Here is a 20,381-nt window from a genome sequence, read left to right on the forward strand (position 1 = left end):
CAAGTACCCATGAAACCAAATTTTCCTTGGTGCTCATATCCTGTAATTTCTACTCCCACTACTGTAGTCCAGGGTAGTTCAGTTGTGAGAATAAGCCTATTTCTTAGATATTCTGCTTTCTTGTTTCTCTCAAGAAGACATTGCTTTATCTTACTTCCCTTCCATCCCTTGGATGGTTCAGACTTTTCCAAACACTTCCTTTGTCCCAAATCAGGTGGTATCGGTGACCTAGTTGCCTGTGTGTGGTATTGAGGTGTGATTTGTCATAGGTCTCCAGTTTCAAACCACTGTACCAGTAGAGACCCAGGGCAGACAGTCTACTTTAGGAAAAACACAGTGTCCCTCAGAGGAGCTGCTGGCTAATTTTTCTCCCCATCATTCCTCCTTTTTTTCCCCTTTTCTTTTCCCCATTTTACCTTCTTCATCTCCCCTCTTGTCTTTTCCTTCCATTTACCTCCTTATTTCCTCCTTTACCTCTTGAACTTTACCCTTTCTTTTTCTCTCCCAATTCATCTCCCTTCCCCCATTCACTTCCTCTCTTTTCTTCTTTTGCCTCTTTGTCTTTCTCTTTTCTCCCCCCTCCCCTTTCCTTGATTCTAGTATAGCTAGAACCTTAAAGAGTCACAAGCCCGAATGAACTTTCTATAGTTACATAGTGTTATGTCATCTATATTGTGGTACTTAATAAATATTGATGACATAATATTGAGTGGCAACAAAAATTTCTATTCCTAAAAATTATGGGATGCAGGTAACTTTTTTCTCTTAAGGGTAAAAAGAAAGCATTTATTTTAAAAATTCATTTAAGTATATAGAATGAAACTCTTGACCCTTGGGCTTTAGGAACCCTAGGGTGGTTAATTTTTATTCCCAATGAAGAGGCAAAACAGCATGAGAAGTTGTCTGTATACCTTCACCAACTTCCTGAATTCTTTTCCATGTTGATTAGGGAAATTTCCTAAATTCCTTCCAAACTTGGGCTTGGCAGCAGAAGTTCACAATCGCTGCTTCCAGAGAAGCTGAGCCTAGTGGATCTCTTCAGCTTGGGAGTTCAGAACTGCTGTGGACTAAGCTGATCAGGTGTTTATGTTAAGTCTGGCATCGATATGCAGAGCCCCCCAAAAGCATGTCAAAGCTCCCATGCCAGTTAGCAGTGGGAAGGGTCCTGTGAATACCACTGCACTTTCTGCCTGGGTGAGATAGGGAGACCCAGTCATGATGATGATGATGATGATGATGATGATAATCTTCTGGAAATTACCCTTACTCATTCTTCATAGGGTATTTAATTCCAATAAACATAATTAAAAAGCTCCCCTAGAATCCTTATTATGGGATGAGATATATTATGGGATGGAGGTGACTTTAAATCAATCAATAAGCAAAGTATCTACAAAGACAAAAAACAAAATAGACTCTGCCCTGAACGAACTTATATTCCTTAAAATAACATGTACATGTGTATTTACATACAAAATATGTACTAAATTTTTTTAAATAACAGAGTTGGAGGAGAGTCATTAGTAACTGTGGAAATTAGGAAAAAGCCTCTTGGAGGAGCTGGCATTTACATTGAGCTGTGAATGAACTGATAGGGATTCTTCAAGGTGGAGCAAGTAAAGAAGGTTTGGAAGATAGGAGTGAGTTTTGGGAAAAGATAATGAGTTCTGTATTAGACCTATTGAATGTGAGATGCCTTGCATGCATCTATTTGAAATGTCCAATAGACAGATGTAGGGCTGGATATATAAATCTAGGAGGTATCTGCATGGAGAAAATAGAAATCATAATTACTGAGGAGATCACAAAAACAGTCATGTCTAGCAGGGAGGGTTCTGGACAGAGCCACAGTACTACGCCCACAGTTAGGAGGTGGAGCATGAAAGAAAGATAACTGAGCAGTATCAGCTAGAAAGGTAGGAAGAGATTGTTATGAAAACCCAGTTTTGAGAGAATGTCAAGGAGGGAGAAGGTAAAGTTAAGAAGGGTGAGATCTGACAAGAGGATTTGGAATTTTCAAGTTCATTGGTTTCTGGGATAGTTCTCTGGGTAAGAGAAGGGGAACAGACATTTGAAAATGAATGTGATATAAAAATAAGAACAATAAAAATAGGAGGTTTAAAAGGGGTACTCGTAATTTTCAAGAGAGGAGTTTCAGGTAAGCAATGAGTTTGAAAACCTGATTTTGAAAGGTTAAGAAGTGAGTGAGAGCAGAGGAAGTGGAGCCAAGGAATGTAGACACCTTTTTCTAGGAATTTGGCTTGAAAAGAAGGAGGGATATACCTTGAGGCAATGACTAGTTCCAGTTAAAGTTTTTTAAGGATGGAAAGAACTGTACATTTTTGTTGGCAGCAGCAGAGAAGGAGTCCATAGATAGGTAGAGATGGCAGATTGGGAGATGGAGAATGAGTTTTCTGGGGCAGTCTACTGGAGCAGACAGGAGGTTATCTTGGATTGCTGAAGGCTCTGTCAGTTGGCAGCAAACTCTGGCAGGTCTTATGGAGTTGTAGATGCTGGGTGATCACTTGTCAGCTGTGTCATAGTGGGGAATACTTACAGCCTTATGGATTAGTCCTATACAAACTAGCATGGATGGGTCTTCAGCTTGTAGAAGAGTGTACCACAGTAAACTTCACTGCCTTTCTCATGTAGATTGGTATACTTCTGGCCTAGTCCTAAGGAAGTTTACTTTTCTTCTGCTGTAGCACCAGCAGGTCTCACCAAGGCCTTAGTTATCCTGAGGGCCTAGTAGTCAAGGAACCTGGTCCACCATCCATTATCCCTAAGGGAAATTGTTTTTAGTGTAAATCTGTTTTCTGGGCTTCCCTTAAAACAACTCTGACAGAATATCTGTATGACTATGGCAATTTACTTAAGTCACTGACCCTCAGTTTTCTTAATCTAAAATTTTAAAAAATGCATTAGATTATTTCTAGTGTCCCTCCTGGGTTTAAAATTATGTAACTATGGGATTGTCCCCAATTAATTTCTGTTTCTGAAATAACTGATGTGTAGTCCCTTGTACACAGCAGGCACTTAATGGAAAGGGAGGAATATAATTGAGCTATAGTAAAGACTAAGAGAATATTTAGTTATTTGTATTAAAAACCAACAAATTTTAGAATGTCAATTTCAACATAAATATAAACTTTTAAAACAAAAGCCTGTTAGGTTATATAAACTCATCTCCCTATGTATCCTTCCCTTTTCCCCTCCCAGAGAGCCATTTCTTATAACAAAAAATGAAAAAAAAGGGAAAATTAGTTATGTAAAACTGACCAATAACAAAAAAGTCTAACATCTGTAATGTTCCACATCCACCATCCCCTGCCTCTGCAAAATAGGGAGGGAGCTGGCTTCTCATACCTCTCCATTGAGTCCAAAATTGGTCATTATAATTTCACAGCATTCCATTTCAATTGTTTTGTTGGGTTTTTTTCCATTTACATTATTGTAGCTATTATGTGTATTGTTTTTCTGGTTCTATTTATTTCCTTTTGTATCATATGTCTTTCCATATTTTCAGTATTCATCATATCATTGTTTTTAATAGCATAGTAATATTCTGTTTGTGTGGTTGGTCAAGTACTGCTTATTATGTGCCAAGAACTGTGCTCTACTCCGGGGATGCAAAGAAAGGCAAGGAGCAGTCTCTGTTCTCAAGGAGCTAAGAGTCTAATTGGGGAAGATAACATGCAAACAACAATGTATAAACAAGATACATACAGAATAAATTGGTTAGATAAATTGAGGGAAGGCACTAAGGTTAGGAGAACTGGGAAGATGAGGCTTTAACTGAGATTTAAAGGGAGGCAGGGACTTGAGAAGGGGGAGAAAAATTTAAGGCATGGAAAACAGAGAAAATGCTCAGAGTTGGGAGACAGACTATCTTGTGAGAGGAACAGCAAGGAGGCCATTGTCACTGGATTGCAAAATACATTTGGGAGGGATGGGGTAGTAAAGTGTAAGAGGACTGGAAAGGCAAGAAAGGGCTAGGTTATGAAAGGCTTTAAAAGCCAAATACAGGATTTTCTGTTTGACTCTGGAGGTGATAGAGAAAGACAGGGGGATAATGTGGTCAGAACCTGTGTTTTAGATAGATCAATTTGAGGGCTGAGTAGAGGATGAATGAGAATGGAGGGAGACCTGAGGCAGAAACACCAGCTATTGTAATAGTCTGAGTATGAGGTGATGAGTTGATAGGTCCCGCACCAGGATGGCAGAGAAGGGTGCATATATGAGAAATGTTACACAGGTTGTGTATGACAGTTTGTTTAGCCATTCTCCAGAAATTGGCAGCTACTTTGTTTCTAGTTCTCTAATATAATTGAAAGCAATCTAAAATGATAATACATCTCATAGGATCTTAGAGTTGGTAGGAATGTTGACTTTTATCTAATCCAACCTATACTTCAACCAGAAAATCCATTGCTGTATCTCAAGTGGTTCACCTACGCAAGTGATACCTTATTGTGATAGAGAAATCACTATATCCCTCAGACAGCCCATTTTGCTTTTGGATTGCTGTAATTGTTAGGAAAACTTTCCTTCTATGGGGTCAAATTCTGCCTGTTTGTAGTGTTGGCTCATTGCTTCTGGTTCTGCCCTCTGGGGCAAAGCAGAATATGTCTATTCCTTTTTCTACATGAGATCCCTTTCAGATACTTCAACTGCAACTTTTCCTCTCCAGTTCCCTTTAGTTTTTGTCTATGTGGCCTGGTCTCTACAATAAGTATTTCTTTTATAATTCATGATATTCTTCTCCTCTTCAAAAAACACAACCTCTTCACACAATTATCTTATGGGGATCATGTCAACATATTTACTTTTATATATTTTCACTGTCAATATTTAACCATGTCTTATAGTGAGATGCGCCTCTCTGCAGTTATTCAGCATTCCCAAGTCCACAGGCAGCTTTAAAATCATCCTTTAATATATCTTTAGAACTGACAAAAACACTTTTCTTAAAGTAGCCATTCAAGTGATAATACACCATTTCTATAAAAATCACTAACAAAATTTAGGTACTATCTTCATATTCTCTAATTGTCTAATTGTAGCCACTTTAAAAAAAGTCTATTGAGTGGATGTTGAAGTTGAGGTGGAAAGTAAATCATACAGCAATTTGTGTTGAAATGGCACAGTTACACAGTTCATAGAATACTACCATTTTATAACCATATTTAAAAGTCTTTTCCTCTTCCACCCCCTCACACTGAGATCAGGGCTATAATGGATTCCATTACAGGTAAAAGGTCTGCGGCTCAACTATTGAGCTGCTCAAACTCTTGGCTTTTTTAATTGTGACCATTAAAGCTTTAGTACTTTTATCTCATAAAATTGATATCATTGATGTAAAATGTGTGCTTATTGAAGATACATGTGTATTTCTGTCCTTATGTTTAGAGGAATAAATGAACCAATTTTTGCTTGAAGTTAGGCTTCATATAGATCAAGGCATAGCATAGAATATATTGTATTCACTTTTAATCATTTAGAAAAAAAAGCCTTATGCTACATGATCATTATAAGGACAATTTTCTAGAATAAATATCTTTGGAGAAAGATGAGTTCTTTTGGTTAGCACTTTTACCATGGTTAATTGAAAAGGGTGGTGGTGGTGATGATGGTGGTGGTTGTGGTTCTCATTAGATTTGATCTTTTTTCAAGATCTTCCTTGAACTCTAGGAAACTAGTCCTTTGATTCTAATACTGTGATTATAAAGAGTCTCAGCAAACTTGAAGAACCATTCATTTATCCCTGCTTAACACATAGTTCTGTAAGTGTAAATTAGGGTAATTGGTGGATCCCATCCGTATCATCTGGTCTGGATGGCACAGAGGAAAGAAAGAAAAGCAATTGCAACAATTGCAAAGGGGAAACATATCAAAGTATAAAGGAAGCTCCAAGAGCAGAGTGAAGGTTAAATGTTCAAATGTTGAAAGCTACTTTGTTCTCCTGTTTTTCCCCCCTCTCAATACACTAGTGTGTCACACTCATTAATTATTCATATTGCTGTGAACAAACAAGGTAAAATGTCTCTAGAAGAGATGTATAATGAGGACATCTCAAGAAAGTGTAACTACTTAACCATTCTGTGCACATCTTTCTCTATGGTAAAAATAGATTAGCAAGTAATTGCTAGGGCTGTTTCGTTTCTTACTTTCTGTACTAATACCTATATGATTGTTGGATGATATTCAGATAGAAACAAAAATGTGACTTTAAAAACATTTTAAATACAACTTGTTATAATCCAACAGTTCTCAAACTCTATTAAAATCTACCCACACAAAGCATTTGTGATCTAATATACATAAGTAGGCTTCTATTCTTGCCCAGCTGTGTAGATTCAATTATAATAATTTTCTCAGTTGCATAACATTGCTGTTTGTTTATTACTGCGTTATTAGTCAGTGAATGAACCTCCCTCTTTTTGACCCCTTAGCAGTGTTTATAAAATACTTAATTGCTTTAGGATCTTCTGTTTCATGCGCAGTTCCAGCTGGAGGGAGTCATGGGGACTCAGTCCTCTTTAAATCTTAATATGACTGCTTCTAATGTACAATAAATCCAACCCTCCCCCAGATGAATTTGTGCCATTTTACTTCACTTTTGGTTATATTTTTGAATTCTGAAAAAAAATACTTTCTTTTTTCTTATACTTGAAAAAAAATCACCCAACTCTTGGGTGTGAATTTGAATCTAGTGCCTTGTACATTGTACAGTATAATTTAGTAAAAATTTTTTTAATTGAATTGAATCCTTAAGTACTTTTGGTATAAAAATTTCATATAACCTTTTATTTATGATGAGCCAGTTTCCCTTAAGAAATCTTTTGCATTTTCTTTGATGCAGAAACTTGGTGATTGATTAGTCTTATATAAAGGCATCAGTTCCTATTATATATTGGATAGAGTTCTGGAGCTAGACACAAGAAAGCCTTGGGTTCAAATGCTGCCTCAAAAACTTACTAGCTGTGTGACCTTTGCCAAGTCACTTTATCTTTCTGGGTCTTAGTTTTGGATTCCATATTTTCTAAATCTGTGTTCTTATGAATATTGTATAATTCATAGGGAAGGGAGGAATGGGACAAACATTTATTAAGTGCTTACTGTGTGCCAGCCACTGTGAAAAGTTCTTTAAATACATTATCTTAGGGCACTTGGGGGGTGCAGCGAATGGAACACTGGGCTTGGGATCAGGAATATATCTTTATGAGTTCAAATCTGGCCTCAGACACTTACTAGCTGTGTGACACTGGACAAGTCATTTGATTTTGTTAGCCTCAGTTTCCTCATCTGTAAAATGAGCTGGAGAAGGAAAGGGCAATCTACTTCAGAATCTCTGCCAAGAAAACCCCAAATAAGGGTAATAAAGAATCATACACAAGTGAAACAACTGAACAACAATATTCTATGTTCCTCCTCTGCTTAAAAAGCCTCATGTAAAATGAAGGAGTCAGATTCAGTAATCTTTTAAATTTTTCTCAATGTTATGATCCTCTTGGAATAAGAAAAAAATTCGCTAACACTTAAGAATCAGGGATCAATGAATATGCTGACTTTTTGATCACTCATATACTGAAATTTGCTCACTGAAAGACAAATATTGGGAATAAGAAAAGGCCTTATCCCTAAATCTAGAGATATATTGAAAACCATTAAGACTATTAAATCTGTCTTGAGATGTGGGACCTGTTTTTGTACTAAATTTTTTACTAAATTTCAAAATCTTCAGAACAAGCTTCTCATAAGAAATATGTGATAGACTCCATGTTATTCTGCTTATCACAAGTCAGAGGCAACTTGCCACTTGTATTGTTTTAATATAGAGATCCCATCCACCCAGTGTTGACATTTTAGTAATTTTATTGGTTCTAAATGCCCTTTTGTTAGGGAAACACTTGAGATAATCATGCATTTCTTCAGATAGACATATTTTTGCAAATCATCTCATAAGATTATCAAAGATACTGGCTTTCCAATAGTTGGACATATTTTGAGTGGTTTTTAAATTTTTCATAAATGGGGATGTTATACTAATCTAGCAACACTTTTTCATTCAGGCCCCATTTTTTTTACAAGACAGCCGGATATAATTTGATCATAGAAATTAAATTTTCTTTTTTTAAAGCTAGTTACTCTAAAAATAATATTATGTACTAACCAAAAATGTACTTTTGTAGAGCCAGTGTGACAGATTGAAGAGCAGTAGTAGTAGAAGGCTATAGTAGGAGTCTATAGATATGAGTTTTAGTCCTGTCTCTGTAACTAATAAGCTTTGTGACTCTTGGCCAAATCATTTCTGTTCCTCGATTTTAATTTTCTTTATTGTAAAGTGAGAGGGTTGAATTCAATTACCTTTTTTTTTTTTTGGCGAGACAATCAGGGTTAAATGACTTGCCCAGGGTCACACAGCTAGTAAGTAAGTGTCAAGTGTCTCAAACTGAATTTGAACTCAGGTCATCCTGACTCCAGGACTGATGCTCTATCTACTATGTTGCCTAGCTGCCTTTGGATTTAATTACTTTTAAGGTCTTTCCCTCCGGTTAATGGTAAGAATGTTATGGTAAGGAGCTTCTCAGTTATTAGGTGAGAAGGCCCTCAGAGACAGAGCCTGTTGTTGCAGGGATGACACTCAAAACCTTTCCAGGATAGTAGAACCTATACTCTGATGGGATAGGATAAACCAGGGGTAGGCAGCTTTGAGGCCACATATAGCCTTCTAGGTCTTTAGGTGCAGTCTTTTGACTGAGTCCAAGTTTTACAGAAGAATGGATTCAGTCAAAGGGCTGTACTTGAGGACCTAGAGGGTCACATGTGGCCTCTAGGCCATAGGTTCGCCACCTCTGGAAACTATCAAGTTTGACGAAACAGTGTTGTCTTCAGCTATTGGCCGAAATTTAGGGTTGCTATTACTAGATTAATTTACTCCTAAGGAGTGAAGTACAGCTTTTTCATTCTTGAAGTGAAGTCATCAGAAATCACAGAAGCAAAGAATGTCAGAATTGAAAGGACCTCAAATAACATTTAGTCTCAACTTCACCTCAGTGAGATGCCCCTCTATAACATGTACAGCAACTGATCATCTGGTCTTTGCTTGAAGACCTCCAGCAATGGGAAGCAGTCCATTGCACTTATGGTCTTTTGGCCAGTTCTCCCTTACCTTGTCTCTATCTGCCTCTTGGTTTTGCCCAGTGAGACCAGGCTTGATCCCTCTTCCAAAGGACAGGCATTCAAACAATCAAAGAGTTTCTCTCTCTCTCTCTCTCTCTCTCTCTCTCTCTCTCTCTCTCTCTCTCTCTCACTTTTTCTGTGTTCTCTTCTAAGCTGTTTTACCATCATAGCTGCCCTCCTCTGATTACCCAGATTATTAATGCCTTTCTAAAATGTGACACCCAGGATTCTTTGATCCAGATTTGTACTTATCAGAGAAGACTAGTGAAACTATTGCCTCCCTAGTACTGGGCATTGTGTCTGCTTTGATGAAGGCTTAGATAGCTTTAGGTTAATTTTTTTTTACTGTAATATTATACTGTTACTTCATTGAGTTTATAGTTCACAAAACTCCACTTTTTGGAGGAACTCTCTAAACATGCTTATTCTAGCTTATATTTGTGAGGTTGATTTTTTTTAAAACCTGAGTTAAGACTTCACATATATTCTTTTTAAAGTTTGTGCTTCTTAGTTTCTGTTCAGTGGTCTCACCTGTCAAGATCTTAACATGTTAGTTGTTACTCCCAGCTTTGTGTAATTTATAAGTTTATATGCACCCCGTCTCTGCCTTTAAAACAGGGCCAAGTGCAGAGTCCTGGAGTACTTAATTAGGGATTTCCTTTCAAGTTGACATCATACTATTAATGACTACTCTTTGGATCTGGTCATTCAATCAGTTTAGAGTTTACTTGACTTATTTTTAAGCCCATATTTCTTTCTTTTTTAAAAAAAAATAAGAGTAGCTTAGGAGGTTTTATCAAAAGTTCTGCTAATATCTAAGCAACTAATTTAACTTTTACTAAGTGTCTATCATGTCCAAGTTACTGTGCTAGGCAATCAAAATTGAGGGACAAAAATTAAACAGTACCTGTCCTTAGGGGACTTCTTGTGTTATTGGGGAAAACATCACTTACACAGTAAAATGAATACAAATTATATACAAGGGTAACACAAAGTAATTTTGAGGAGTGTTTCAGCACTGACCACTGAAAAGGCCTCATATTGGTAGGTAGAAATCTAGGTAAACCATGGCATTCCAACCTTGGGCTGGGGGGATGAGGGGAAGTGGGACAGCTAATGTCAAAGCACAGAGGCAGCAAATACAATGTGTACAGGGACCAGTTAGTAGGACAGTTTAATTCGAATACAGAGTGTGTGAGCAGAAACCACTTGAAATTATTCTGGAGAAATAACTTAGAGCTAGATTCTGATTGTATTTCTAAAAAATCAATTAATTTTATATCTTCTGTTTTTATACTTCCTATAGCTTCAGATACTCCCTCTGAAACTCTCCTAGTCAGAGATCTATTTCCCATAAAAAAAAAGAAAGAAAGAGGAAAAAAAAGCAGTCTGCTAATCTAGTCTACTCATTAACTGGATACAATGAACATACACAATGTCATATACAATGTTTCATGGCAATTGGGAGATTCCCCTTCTCCCCACCTCTCCAATGAAAGAAGGAAAGTGTGTTTCTTATCTTTTCTTTGAGGCCTGTCTTGGTCATTTAAGTTATACGGCTTTCAGATTTTTTTTTCTTTTCGTCCTTTCTTATGAAGGGACTTAAATGTGCCAGAGAAGTCTGCATTTTACCTTAGAGGGAATAAGGAGCCACAGAAGCTTCTTGAGCAGGGCAATGGCATGGTCAAACCAGTGCTATAGGATTTACCAATTTGGCAGCCCTGGGGAAGAGGGGTTGTAGAGTGTGTAGACTGGAGGTAATGAGACCAATTAAAAGGCAGTTGTAATAGGCTAGTTGAGAAGTGATGAAGACTTGAGCTAGGGTGGTGGCCATATAAGTAAGTGGAGGGAGAGGAGACAAATGGGAGAGATGTTGTAGAGGTAGAATTGATGAGACTCAGCAATGGATTAGACATGGTGGTGAGAGATTGTGGAGAGGTGAAGATGATTCTGTGGTTGAGAACTGGGGTGTCTGGAAGGAAGGTGGCATTTTTTACACAAGTTAGGATGAGAGGTAGATTTTGTATAGGAACCTGAAGTGACTTACAGCATGTCACTATCCCCAACCTCTAGACTCTTTTGAATTTAAGTGCCTTAGGAATAATGTAGTATGATTTTATTTTGAAATCCAGATTTCAGCCCTTTATGTACTTACTTGGAGATGTGTGTGTGCCCGCGTGCGTGCATGTGCATGGGTATGTGTGTGCATGCTATCTTTTTCTGTTTTTTTGGTAAGTCCTATGGGGCAGAAGTAGGAGCAGAGGATGAAAATTGCAGAAACGAGATTAAGCTCAGACAAAGACAAACTTTCTAATAAGTATAGTTGAGGTTCTTAACCTGGGGTCCATAAACTTAAAAAAAATTGTAACTAGATTTGTAATATAATTGGTTTTCTTTCCAATTCTATGTGTTTTATTTTACGCGTTTTAAAATATTCTGAAAAGTGGGTCTGGATTCCCTAGACATGACAAAAAAAGGTCAAGACTCTTGAATTAGAGGTTTCTATGAGTGGAATTGACTGCTTTGAAGTAGTGAGTCCTCTTTCATTGAAAGTCTTCATACAGAAGCTAGATAGATGACCATTTGTCTGTCATATTATAGCAAAGATTCATGTTCAAGTAAAATCTTATTAGTTGGGTGCTAGGTGTGGAGAATACTAATGCAAAAGTAAGTCCCTGTTCTCAAGGAGTTTATAGTCTATGAGAGGGTGCAAAACGATAAGTAACACAGGATATATACAAAATGGTATAGAGCGATGGAGGCACAAACTGGGGGTATCAGGATTAACCTCTTGAAGAAGGTAGCACTTTAGCTGAGCATTGGAGGGGAGCTAAGGATTGCAGAAGGTGTAGGTGAGGAGGGAATGCATTTCAGATTGGGGGTGGGGGAGTGGGAAGATAACTTGTGCAAAGTCATGGAGGCAAGGAATTGGAATGTTGTGGACAAGTGAAGTGTTGAGTGTGTTAGAGTCTTGGATTAATGGGCTCATACTTCCTTTGCAGTTATAGTGTATGAAAAATTAAAAGAAAACACTTTAGAAAGAGCTGAGGGAGTAGCTAGATGGCGCAGTGAGTAGAGCACTGGCCCTGGAGTCAGGAGGACCTGAGCTCAAATCCGGCCTCAGACACTTGATACATTTACTAGCTTTGTGACCTTGGGCAAGTCACTTAACCTCAATTGCCCTGCCTTCCCCCCTGCAAAAAAAAAAAAAAGAGCTGAGAAGTTTCTAAAATCATGTGTGTTTACATCAGGGATAGGTAAGGTCTGTTCCAAAGTTAGGCAGGAACAAGAAAAACCCCTGTTTTAAAATAACCTGGTAATAGGCAGTGGAAAGGAAAGTTGATGACCATCTTCAGGGCCTGATGAAGATAAGTGAGAACAAGATTTGGAAGCAAATTTAGGTTATCTATATCCTTGTAGGTTCTGAGAAAGAAATCCTATTCCTGTGGTGCCTTGATATTTACCTCACCCACCAATAGCTTACTTGCAACTCCCTCTCAAGTAAGCACCCCCCCCCCATTATCCTCCTCATCTATTGCTTTAACCCATCAGCCTCCAGTCACAGGTGGAATCCCCTGCTAATGAGTGAAAATTTATTTCCTGGCATGCAGCTCTGAACATAATGTACCATAGAAATATGTTTATGTATTATGGTCAGGTTCTGTAGTACTATTAGGACAATACTATATCTTTTGGATACATTGTAGGTTAAATAGGTTTTGGTGGATTGGCCCTGGGACTTAACTATCATGTATAACATTGTTTTACAGAAATGTCTAGTTGGGATATTTTGTGACACAATCCATTTTCATGTTGTGAATTACCTGCTTTTATCGTTTGTAGCTCCCTCTTTCTTTTCTCTTACTTTTTGAAAATCTTGTGCTGGCCAGATTTGTGTATATGGCTTGTATCCTAGTATTATACAGTAAAATAAAAAGATGGTTTAAAAATTTTGTTTTTAGATGGGAGAGTATATTCAACAGAATTGCATTAGTTTGCAAAGATTGGGAACATGTGAGCCATTAGAAACTGATAATTTGACATTACCTGTCATGTCATCCAGCACTGTTAACAGATTGAGGTTCCACTAGTATAATTAGGTTAAAACATGATTAAAGGAGATTTCTGTTTAACCAAGTCTGAAAGTGCTGTTGAAACCTGGAAGAACAGCACACCTGACTTAATTTCTTAAAAATTAATGTCTGTGGCTGCAAAAATATATGTAATTTCTCTTGATCCTGGCTTGTAGATAGAATGATAGAATTTTAGTGCTGGAAGGAAACTTAGGGATAATCTAGTTTAGTGCCTTAATTTTCCAGAAAAGGGAATTCAGGCCCAGAGAGGTTAAGATGTTATAAATACTTGGTGCTAGATCTAGAATTGGAACTCAGATCAGATAAAAAGTTATTTGAGCCATTTCACATACTTTTCTCTTTTTAACTATGATGAACTGAAGAGCTGAATATTATCTCAGGATACTTCTTTCCCATGGATGTGATTCTCATCTGTTATTAGGACTTAAGTTTTGGGTTGATACTTCAGTCTCTCTTAAAGCAACAGAAAGATTGCCTTCTTCCTTTTCTGTACTTCTTTCACTGACATTCATTCTTAGTAGATTAATTCAACAGTCTGCTACTTTACATAACAGACCTTGTTTGTTTATTCTGTCCATTTTAATAAGATATGAGTATGGAATTTTAAATGTAAATATTTAGTATTTCTAGCATATTTTCCTCTTAAAACCTTTTAAAATACACTGACTTGTTTTTATTTGCAATTTAAATATTGGACATGATGTTTTTAGTCCTAAAAACTTAGACACTCTGTAATTTTAAAATTCTTTAAAATATGTTGAAAAGCTAGAATTGGTTTTTAAAGTATTGCGATATAAGGCTCTGTGAAGCTTATTTTTAAATAATCCTAGTGCTAAGCATCATGCATGCTTCTTTTAGTAAATGTCTTGTGTGATACTATCAAATGTTAATGGCATTGATTAACTGTCAAGCAGTAGGAAATGATGAGAAAATGTCTACTGTAAAATTAAATAGTATTGGGGAAGATTCTACCATGCCTTTGGTCAGGGAGGTGCCTAGTCCTTGTAAGCTGTTGTAGGGGTATTAATGTGAGCTCCAGGTTTTTTTTTTTTCTTCACATGATTAAAGCAGGCCATCTGTTCTTTGTTAAATGTTTACAAAAACAGCTTTTCTCTAAAAGATTTAAGGAGATGTAGGTTTAGTAAACACTGTAATATTTCTGAGCACCTTTTTCACCTTATTTCAAATACTACCAAAACATAATTCTGTTGCATCTCAAATAGGATTAATATACATTTTATATTTAATCTTTATTTTGTGGAAGATTAAATTGGGTAACAAGATGTTATGTTATAGTCTCATTTATTTAAAGCAAATAAAATGCCTTGTATGTTTAAATAAACGGATAATTTTTAGATCTTTTGTTTAAATCTATATAGCATGCTCCCTTTTTCTTATTTGTAAATGGAAACCCATGTATCTCATTTAAGAACTAAGATCCTGTAGCCTGAGGTGATCCTCTACAGTTTAATGAAAGGTACAAATACTTGGAAATAAGTCACTATTCTGGATTTTCATTAGTATTTATTGATAGGCTTCACCTTGGCTCTTTTCTGTCACGTAACTTTTCATTTTCCTCAAAAGAGGCATCCACCGTAGCCTTAGTGTCTGTGTCTTTGTGCGTCTCTGTGTACATACACACATACATACACACACACAGACGGTGCATCTCATGTAGTTATGTCTTTTGCAGTAAGACATGAATTTTTCCTTCTTGCTTTGATATTAGGGAGCAATGTCACATAGCAGAGACAGTTTAAAAACACACCATAGTTGAGACCAGCATGAGTTAGGGGAAAGTGCTCTAGATTTGGAACCAAACCTTTTTAACTCTTCTGTTTACCTGTGTCACCTAGGGTAAATCACCTAGTGCCTCAGTTTCTTCATAAGTAAAATGAGGAGGTTGGATTAAATGATCTTTAAGGACCCTTCCAGCTATATGACTTCATGCTCAGTCAGACACATTATTGTACTCTGCTCCCTGCCTGCCCCCCAACTATTCTGAATTCTTGACCATTTCATTGGTAGCTGTGTGGAAGTTTATCTTGACGCTATTAATAGCATAAATAAGAATGTTCAATCTACTTAAGAGAGTGCACTATTTTAAAGCACTTTAGTAGCAGGCACCAGGAGCTGTGTTAATAACAAAATAGTCTTATCTATTCATTAGAACAGAGCTTAGAAAATTGTGTCATTAAATAAGTTATTTTAGGTAGCTTAAAGTAGTACACTGTACTTCTTTAAACATATTTAAAATAAAATTCTGACTTTGCAGTAGCTAAGACTTATCTTTTCAACAATTAGGAATAGTAAGATTACAGATTTTTAAAGAAAGAAAATGATATAACCAAAGGAATAGTAAATAATTACCTGCTGTATGTAAGTCACTGGATTGGGAATACAAAAAAATCTTGGTTCTCAAGGAGCTTTTATTTGCTGAGGGATATGACTAGTACACAGATAAGTTAGCATATGTTAATTTGAGGAGGGAATAAACCTAAATAACTGTGGGAATCAAAGAAGGCTTCATAGAATAGATGGTACCTGATGCGATTCTTGAAGTGACGTAGGATTCTAAGAGTCTGGGATAAAAAGAAAGTACTTTGTAGACACAGATAATGCTGAGAGGTATCTACTTTGGTGAGAATATATCTTGTGTGGAAGAGAATAAACCTAAAAACATAGACAGAAGCCAGAATCTAGAAAGTCTTAAATGTTAGGTTGAGGAATTTGTAGTTTAGCCTAGAAGCAATAACTGGTAGCCATTGAAGGCTTTTGATTAGAAGAGTGGCCTGGTCAATTGCCTTTATAAAATTGTTTTTGGAAATTGTGAAGAATGAATTGTAGAGGATGAGACAATGGCAGATTCAACACACTGGGTGATTGATTGGGTATGGGGAATGAGGGAGAGGGATACATAAAGGATGGTTCCAATGTTATGAACCTGGGTATCTGGGAAATTGATAGTCCCCTTGACAGAAATAGAAAACTTTGGAGAATGGGTGGGTTTGAGGAGAAATATGATGAAGTATATTTTGGCCTTATTCCTCAACTAAATAACTCCAAAGTAGAAATCAACTCACATAATGTGAGTCAAATATCATATCTTTCCATTCTCTGTCATTTTGGGGGTTCTCTTTCTCTTCTTATTTTCCATTATTCAGTGCAATATCTTTGAGCTACCACTAAAACCTGAACAAGGGAGATTTATGAATTGAAAACCTTAATCTTAGGATTTGGGGAATCTGAAAGAACATATTTCACAGGTTGGGAAACAGAGAAACCAAGAGGTTATGGTAACATAGGTAGTTTTTCTGGCAATTAGAAACTGACTTTCCTTAGTCCCACCCAGGTTATTGCTTTTTCCACTATGTAGTTGTATTTGTAATAGTGGAATCTCAACCAAAAGCAAACTTTTTGAGACACCACCTTTTGAAGTTCTAATTTTAGCGATTTTCTGTTTTCGAATTTGGCCTGCCTAATTAAAATCACTAACCTTTCTGTTAATAAGCCAGTAAACCTGCTCTCTGTTGACAACTTTTCCCCTATTTTTAAGTGTGTAGGGAAAGTATTAAAGTTGGGATTAGAAGTTGGATTCACATTGAGGACCAGACCAAGTCACTCAACCTCACTGGGTTCTCATCTGTAAAATGAGAGGGTTGGACTAGGTGATTTCGCTAATTCTAAATCTAAGGTCCTATGATATTATGAAAAAGATAGAAAATGTTTTCTGCATCTCACAGGAATCCTCTCTTGAGTTTGGTTTTCTCTTGGTTAAGTTTTCACAAGTTAAGTGGTGAGAAGGAAGAAAGAATTCAATGCGACTCAAAAAAAAACCAAACAAACCCAACAGAACAACAACAAAAGAAATCAGTATTTGAACTTTAGCCCATTGTTGTTAAGTGTAGGTATATTTTTTTTTAGTGATGATTAATTAAGAGTTGTGAGAAAAATGGTCTGTACTATGGTAAGAATTGTTTGTTGTTGGGATCCAGTGTCTTAAGTAATCAGAATATTGCATTATTGTATTACAAACTCTTGAATGGGGTGGGTAGGGGTAAGTAAATGACAAATTCTTACTTTGAGATCCCTGACTTTATAAAATTAATGGGCCCCACTGTGAATGTATTATTTTTGGTCAAACTTAAGGATAAGCAAAAATTTCATAATTTCTTATAAAGCCCTTTATGAGTAACTATGGTTAAATGCCAATATAAAATAGCACCTTTATTTTTCTTTGACATCTATTTTTAATGACTTCGCAGTAATTTTGTTTTTAGGCATATAGAATTATATTTATTCAAATGAACTTTCTCATGTTAATTACTTAATTTTACTATATGGTTATTAATTTCTCTTCTGTTTTCTCAATTAAACAAAGTACTACCATGTTATAATCATGGAAGACAGAATTTTCAAATGGGAAAAATATTAAATCCAAAATCATTTTTAATGGAATATTAATATAGTAGAGGCTAGCTTGAATATATGATTGATTCAGAAACATTACCTATTTTTTAGTTCCTTCTATTCTTTATCACCTTCCAAGGTTATCATAAACTAATTTCCATTTCTGCTTGTTTCTTTTAGCATTCTCCATCGGAACCCTTTCTAGAGAAACCGGTGCCGGAGATGACTCAGGTTAGCGGACCGAAGGCCCAGCTAGTGAAGAGTGATGATTATCTGCCATCTATGGAGCAACAGCCGCAACAAAAGAAGAAGAAAAAGAAAAACAATCACATTGTTGCAGAGGATCCCAATAAAAGTTTTGGTCAAGATGACTTCCCTGGTGGCAATGACAGCCAGGAGCTAGCCAGGAACTCAGTAGATGGGTCCCAGGAAGAGAAAAAGAAAAAGAAAAAACCGAAGGCAAAAAGAGATCCGAAGGAGTCTAAGGAGCCCAAGGAGAAAAAGGAGCCTAAGGAACCCAAGACCCCGAAAACCCCTAAGATCCCCAAAGAGCCAAAGGAAAAGAAAGCAAAAAATACCACACCAAAACCCAAGTCTAACAAAAAGACGAGGTAAGTTGAAAGGGGAAAAAAGTCACTGTAAATCAGTGATAGATTTCTGGAATAGACAAAAACAATGTCATTTTAAAAATCAGAGTATGTTAAGTGGAAGAGCAATGTATTTTGATATCTTTTTATTTTACCTCTCATATTCTTAAAATGAGAATACTTACATGAATGATAGTAGTTTAAAACTACCTACTTCATAGGCTTGTTGGGAAGAAAGTACTTCGAAAACCTTAAATGTGAGTTGTCCTTGGTTTATTGTCAGTAGTAATAATTTGTGGTACTTAATTCTGTTGGTGCTACCACTGTGCTTGGGAGAACCCCAAGAATCAGAATTGTTGATTTGCACCATTTTAAGGACTAGAAACCCCTTTGTATTTCAAGGCTAAGCTTTTTATTTGGCTCCTGAGTAGTTGTAGCAGGGAATATGTATGCTATTAAAAAATGCAACCAGGTTAGTAGCATTATTTTTTTTTTTGCAGTCAGAGACCAGAAACCTTATTTTCGGCAATCATGCAAGTTTGTAGTGGGAAGGAGAAGAATTGAAGAAAAAAGGTCACTACATTTCACTAAGCTTTTCAGCCCTGTTTCCTAGTAGTTGGAACAGGAGAATTAATTATCTCCACTTGGCAGAGTAAGCCTTTCAGGGGCAAAGTTGAAATCCTAGTGGGCGATGTGGGAGAAATCAAATAGCAGTTATCTATACTGTATGTGCTCAATAGTAGCATACATTGAAAGTTCTAAAGACCACCATCCCAGGTCCCACCTTAAATTTTTTTGGGTACAAATATTCACTCAGTAAGGAAAGCTGAGAGGAAAAGACATTGAAGACTAATTTTTTCATTTGTACTGAACATTTCTTACAACTGTTCTGAACGCGTTCCAAACATCTGAATCTATTTTTCAGGATGTGGCTCATGTTAGAAAATATAGCTTCCAGATGGAAATATGGCCAGTCTTTGTTAATCTGGATCCGTTTGCAAACTTCACTTTAAAAAGTTGATATTAACAAATCAGCTTTGCATGCTTCTTCCACCCCCCTACTTCCCCCACAAAGGCTTTCATTTCTGGATTGTCTGGGAGTTTAGGTACAGATAGACAAACACACAAAATGAGTCCCCTGGCTAACAATTCTTGGTAAATCAGATAAATTGACTACTTATAAAGCATGACCAAATAATTGTGTGAAATCTCTGAAATGTTTCTCAGCTAAAAAGCAAGCCTCAAGTGTACAATTATGGAAAGGCTTTTGACACTTGAATGCATCTCATCAGTAAGGGTAGCCCCTGTACTGTTACAGTTTGAAATAAACTTAAATTAAAACTAAACAACTTTTTAAAAAATTGCTCATGGCAGACTTCCATTTTGCCAAAATGAATGAATTGCATTTAACAGATTGTTCATTGAAATAGATAATATTTGCATTTAGCCATGGGCTCAATGTATTGGTTTTCTTTAGAACCATAATGCAGCCTCTTAATTTTGTACCTTTGAAATTTTATTCTAAACACATTAAGCTGTTATAAAATATTTCTTATTTGTGGCACAGTTTATCTACTTGCAGAAATCTCTTATTTTTTTTTGCAAGAAGCCAAATCCAATATTTGTCTCTATATTCTGTGACATTAAAATTTTCAGAGTCTATGTTTTAGAACAGCCATACATCATTTGAGAAGCAGCACTGCATAGTAGATAAAGAACTGACTTCAGAGCCAGAAAGACCTGGACCCACTTCTGACACATACTGACTGTGTGGCCCCGGACAAGTCACTTAACTTCTCAGTGCTCTAAGCCAATGGTGTCAAATTCAAATAGAAATTGGTTCCTGCTGGCTGCATAGTGACTTAGAAAATCACAAATTAACATTATGTTTGTTGTATTATATTTTTATGTATTTTGTTAAACATTTCCCAATTACATTTTAATCTGGTTTCTGGAGTGAAAGTTTGACACCTACTATAGGTAACTTTTTAAGACTACATTCCAGGGAAGATTGTAGCCTGTCTTGGTAAGAGCGTATCCTCACCTGGGAGTTCCCTATGCCAATGAAATCACAGGTCTAATCATTGGTCTGTCCATCTGATATTTA

The 20,381-nt window shown here is 36.5% G+C and overlaps 1 protein-coding gene across 1 annotated transcript in view; it reads left to right on the forward strand.

Annotated features, from left to right (window-relative positions):
* The window catches only part of CHD7 (chromodomain helicase DNA binding protein 7), a 158,927-nt gene that overhangs the window by 38,013 nt on the left and 100,533 nt on the right, over positions 1-20,381 (forward strand). The window contains exon 2 of the mRNA XM_036757487.1: positions 17,868-18,298. Within this exon, the coding sequence (XP_036613382.1) occupies positions 17,868-18,298 (431 nt within the window). The remainder of the gene's footprint in view (positions 1-17,867; positions 18,299-20,381) is intronic.

This window comes from Trichosurus vulpecula, chromosome 1 (assembly GCF_011100635.1).
Source record: "Trichosurus vulpecula isolate mTriVul1 chromosome 1, mTriVul1.pri, whole genome shotgun sequence".
In the NCBI taxonomy this organism is placed as follows: Eukaryota; Metazoa; Chordata; class Mammalia; order Diprotodontia; family Phalangeridae; genus Trichosurus; species Trichosurus vulpecula.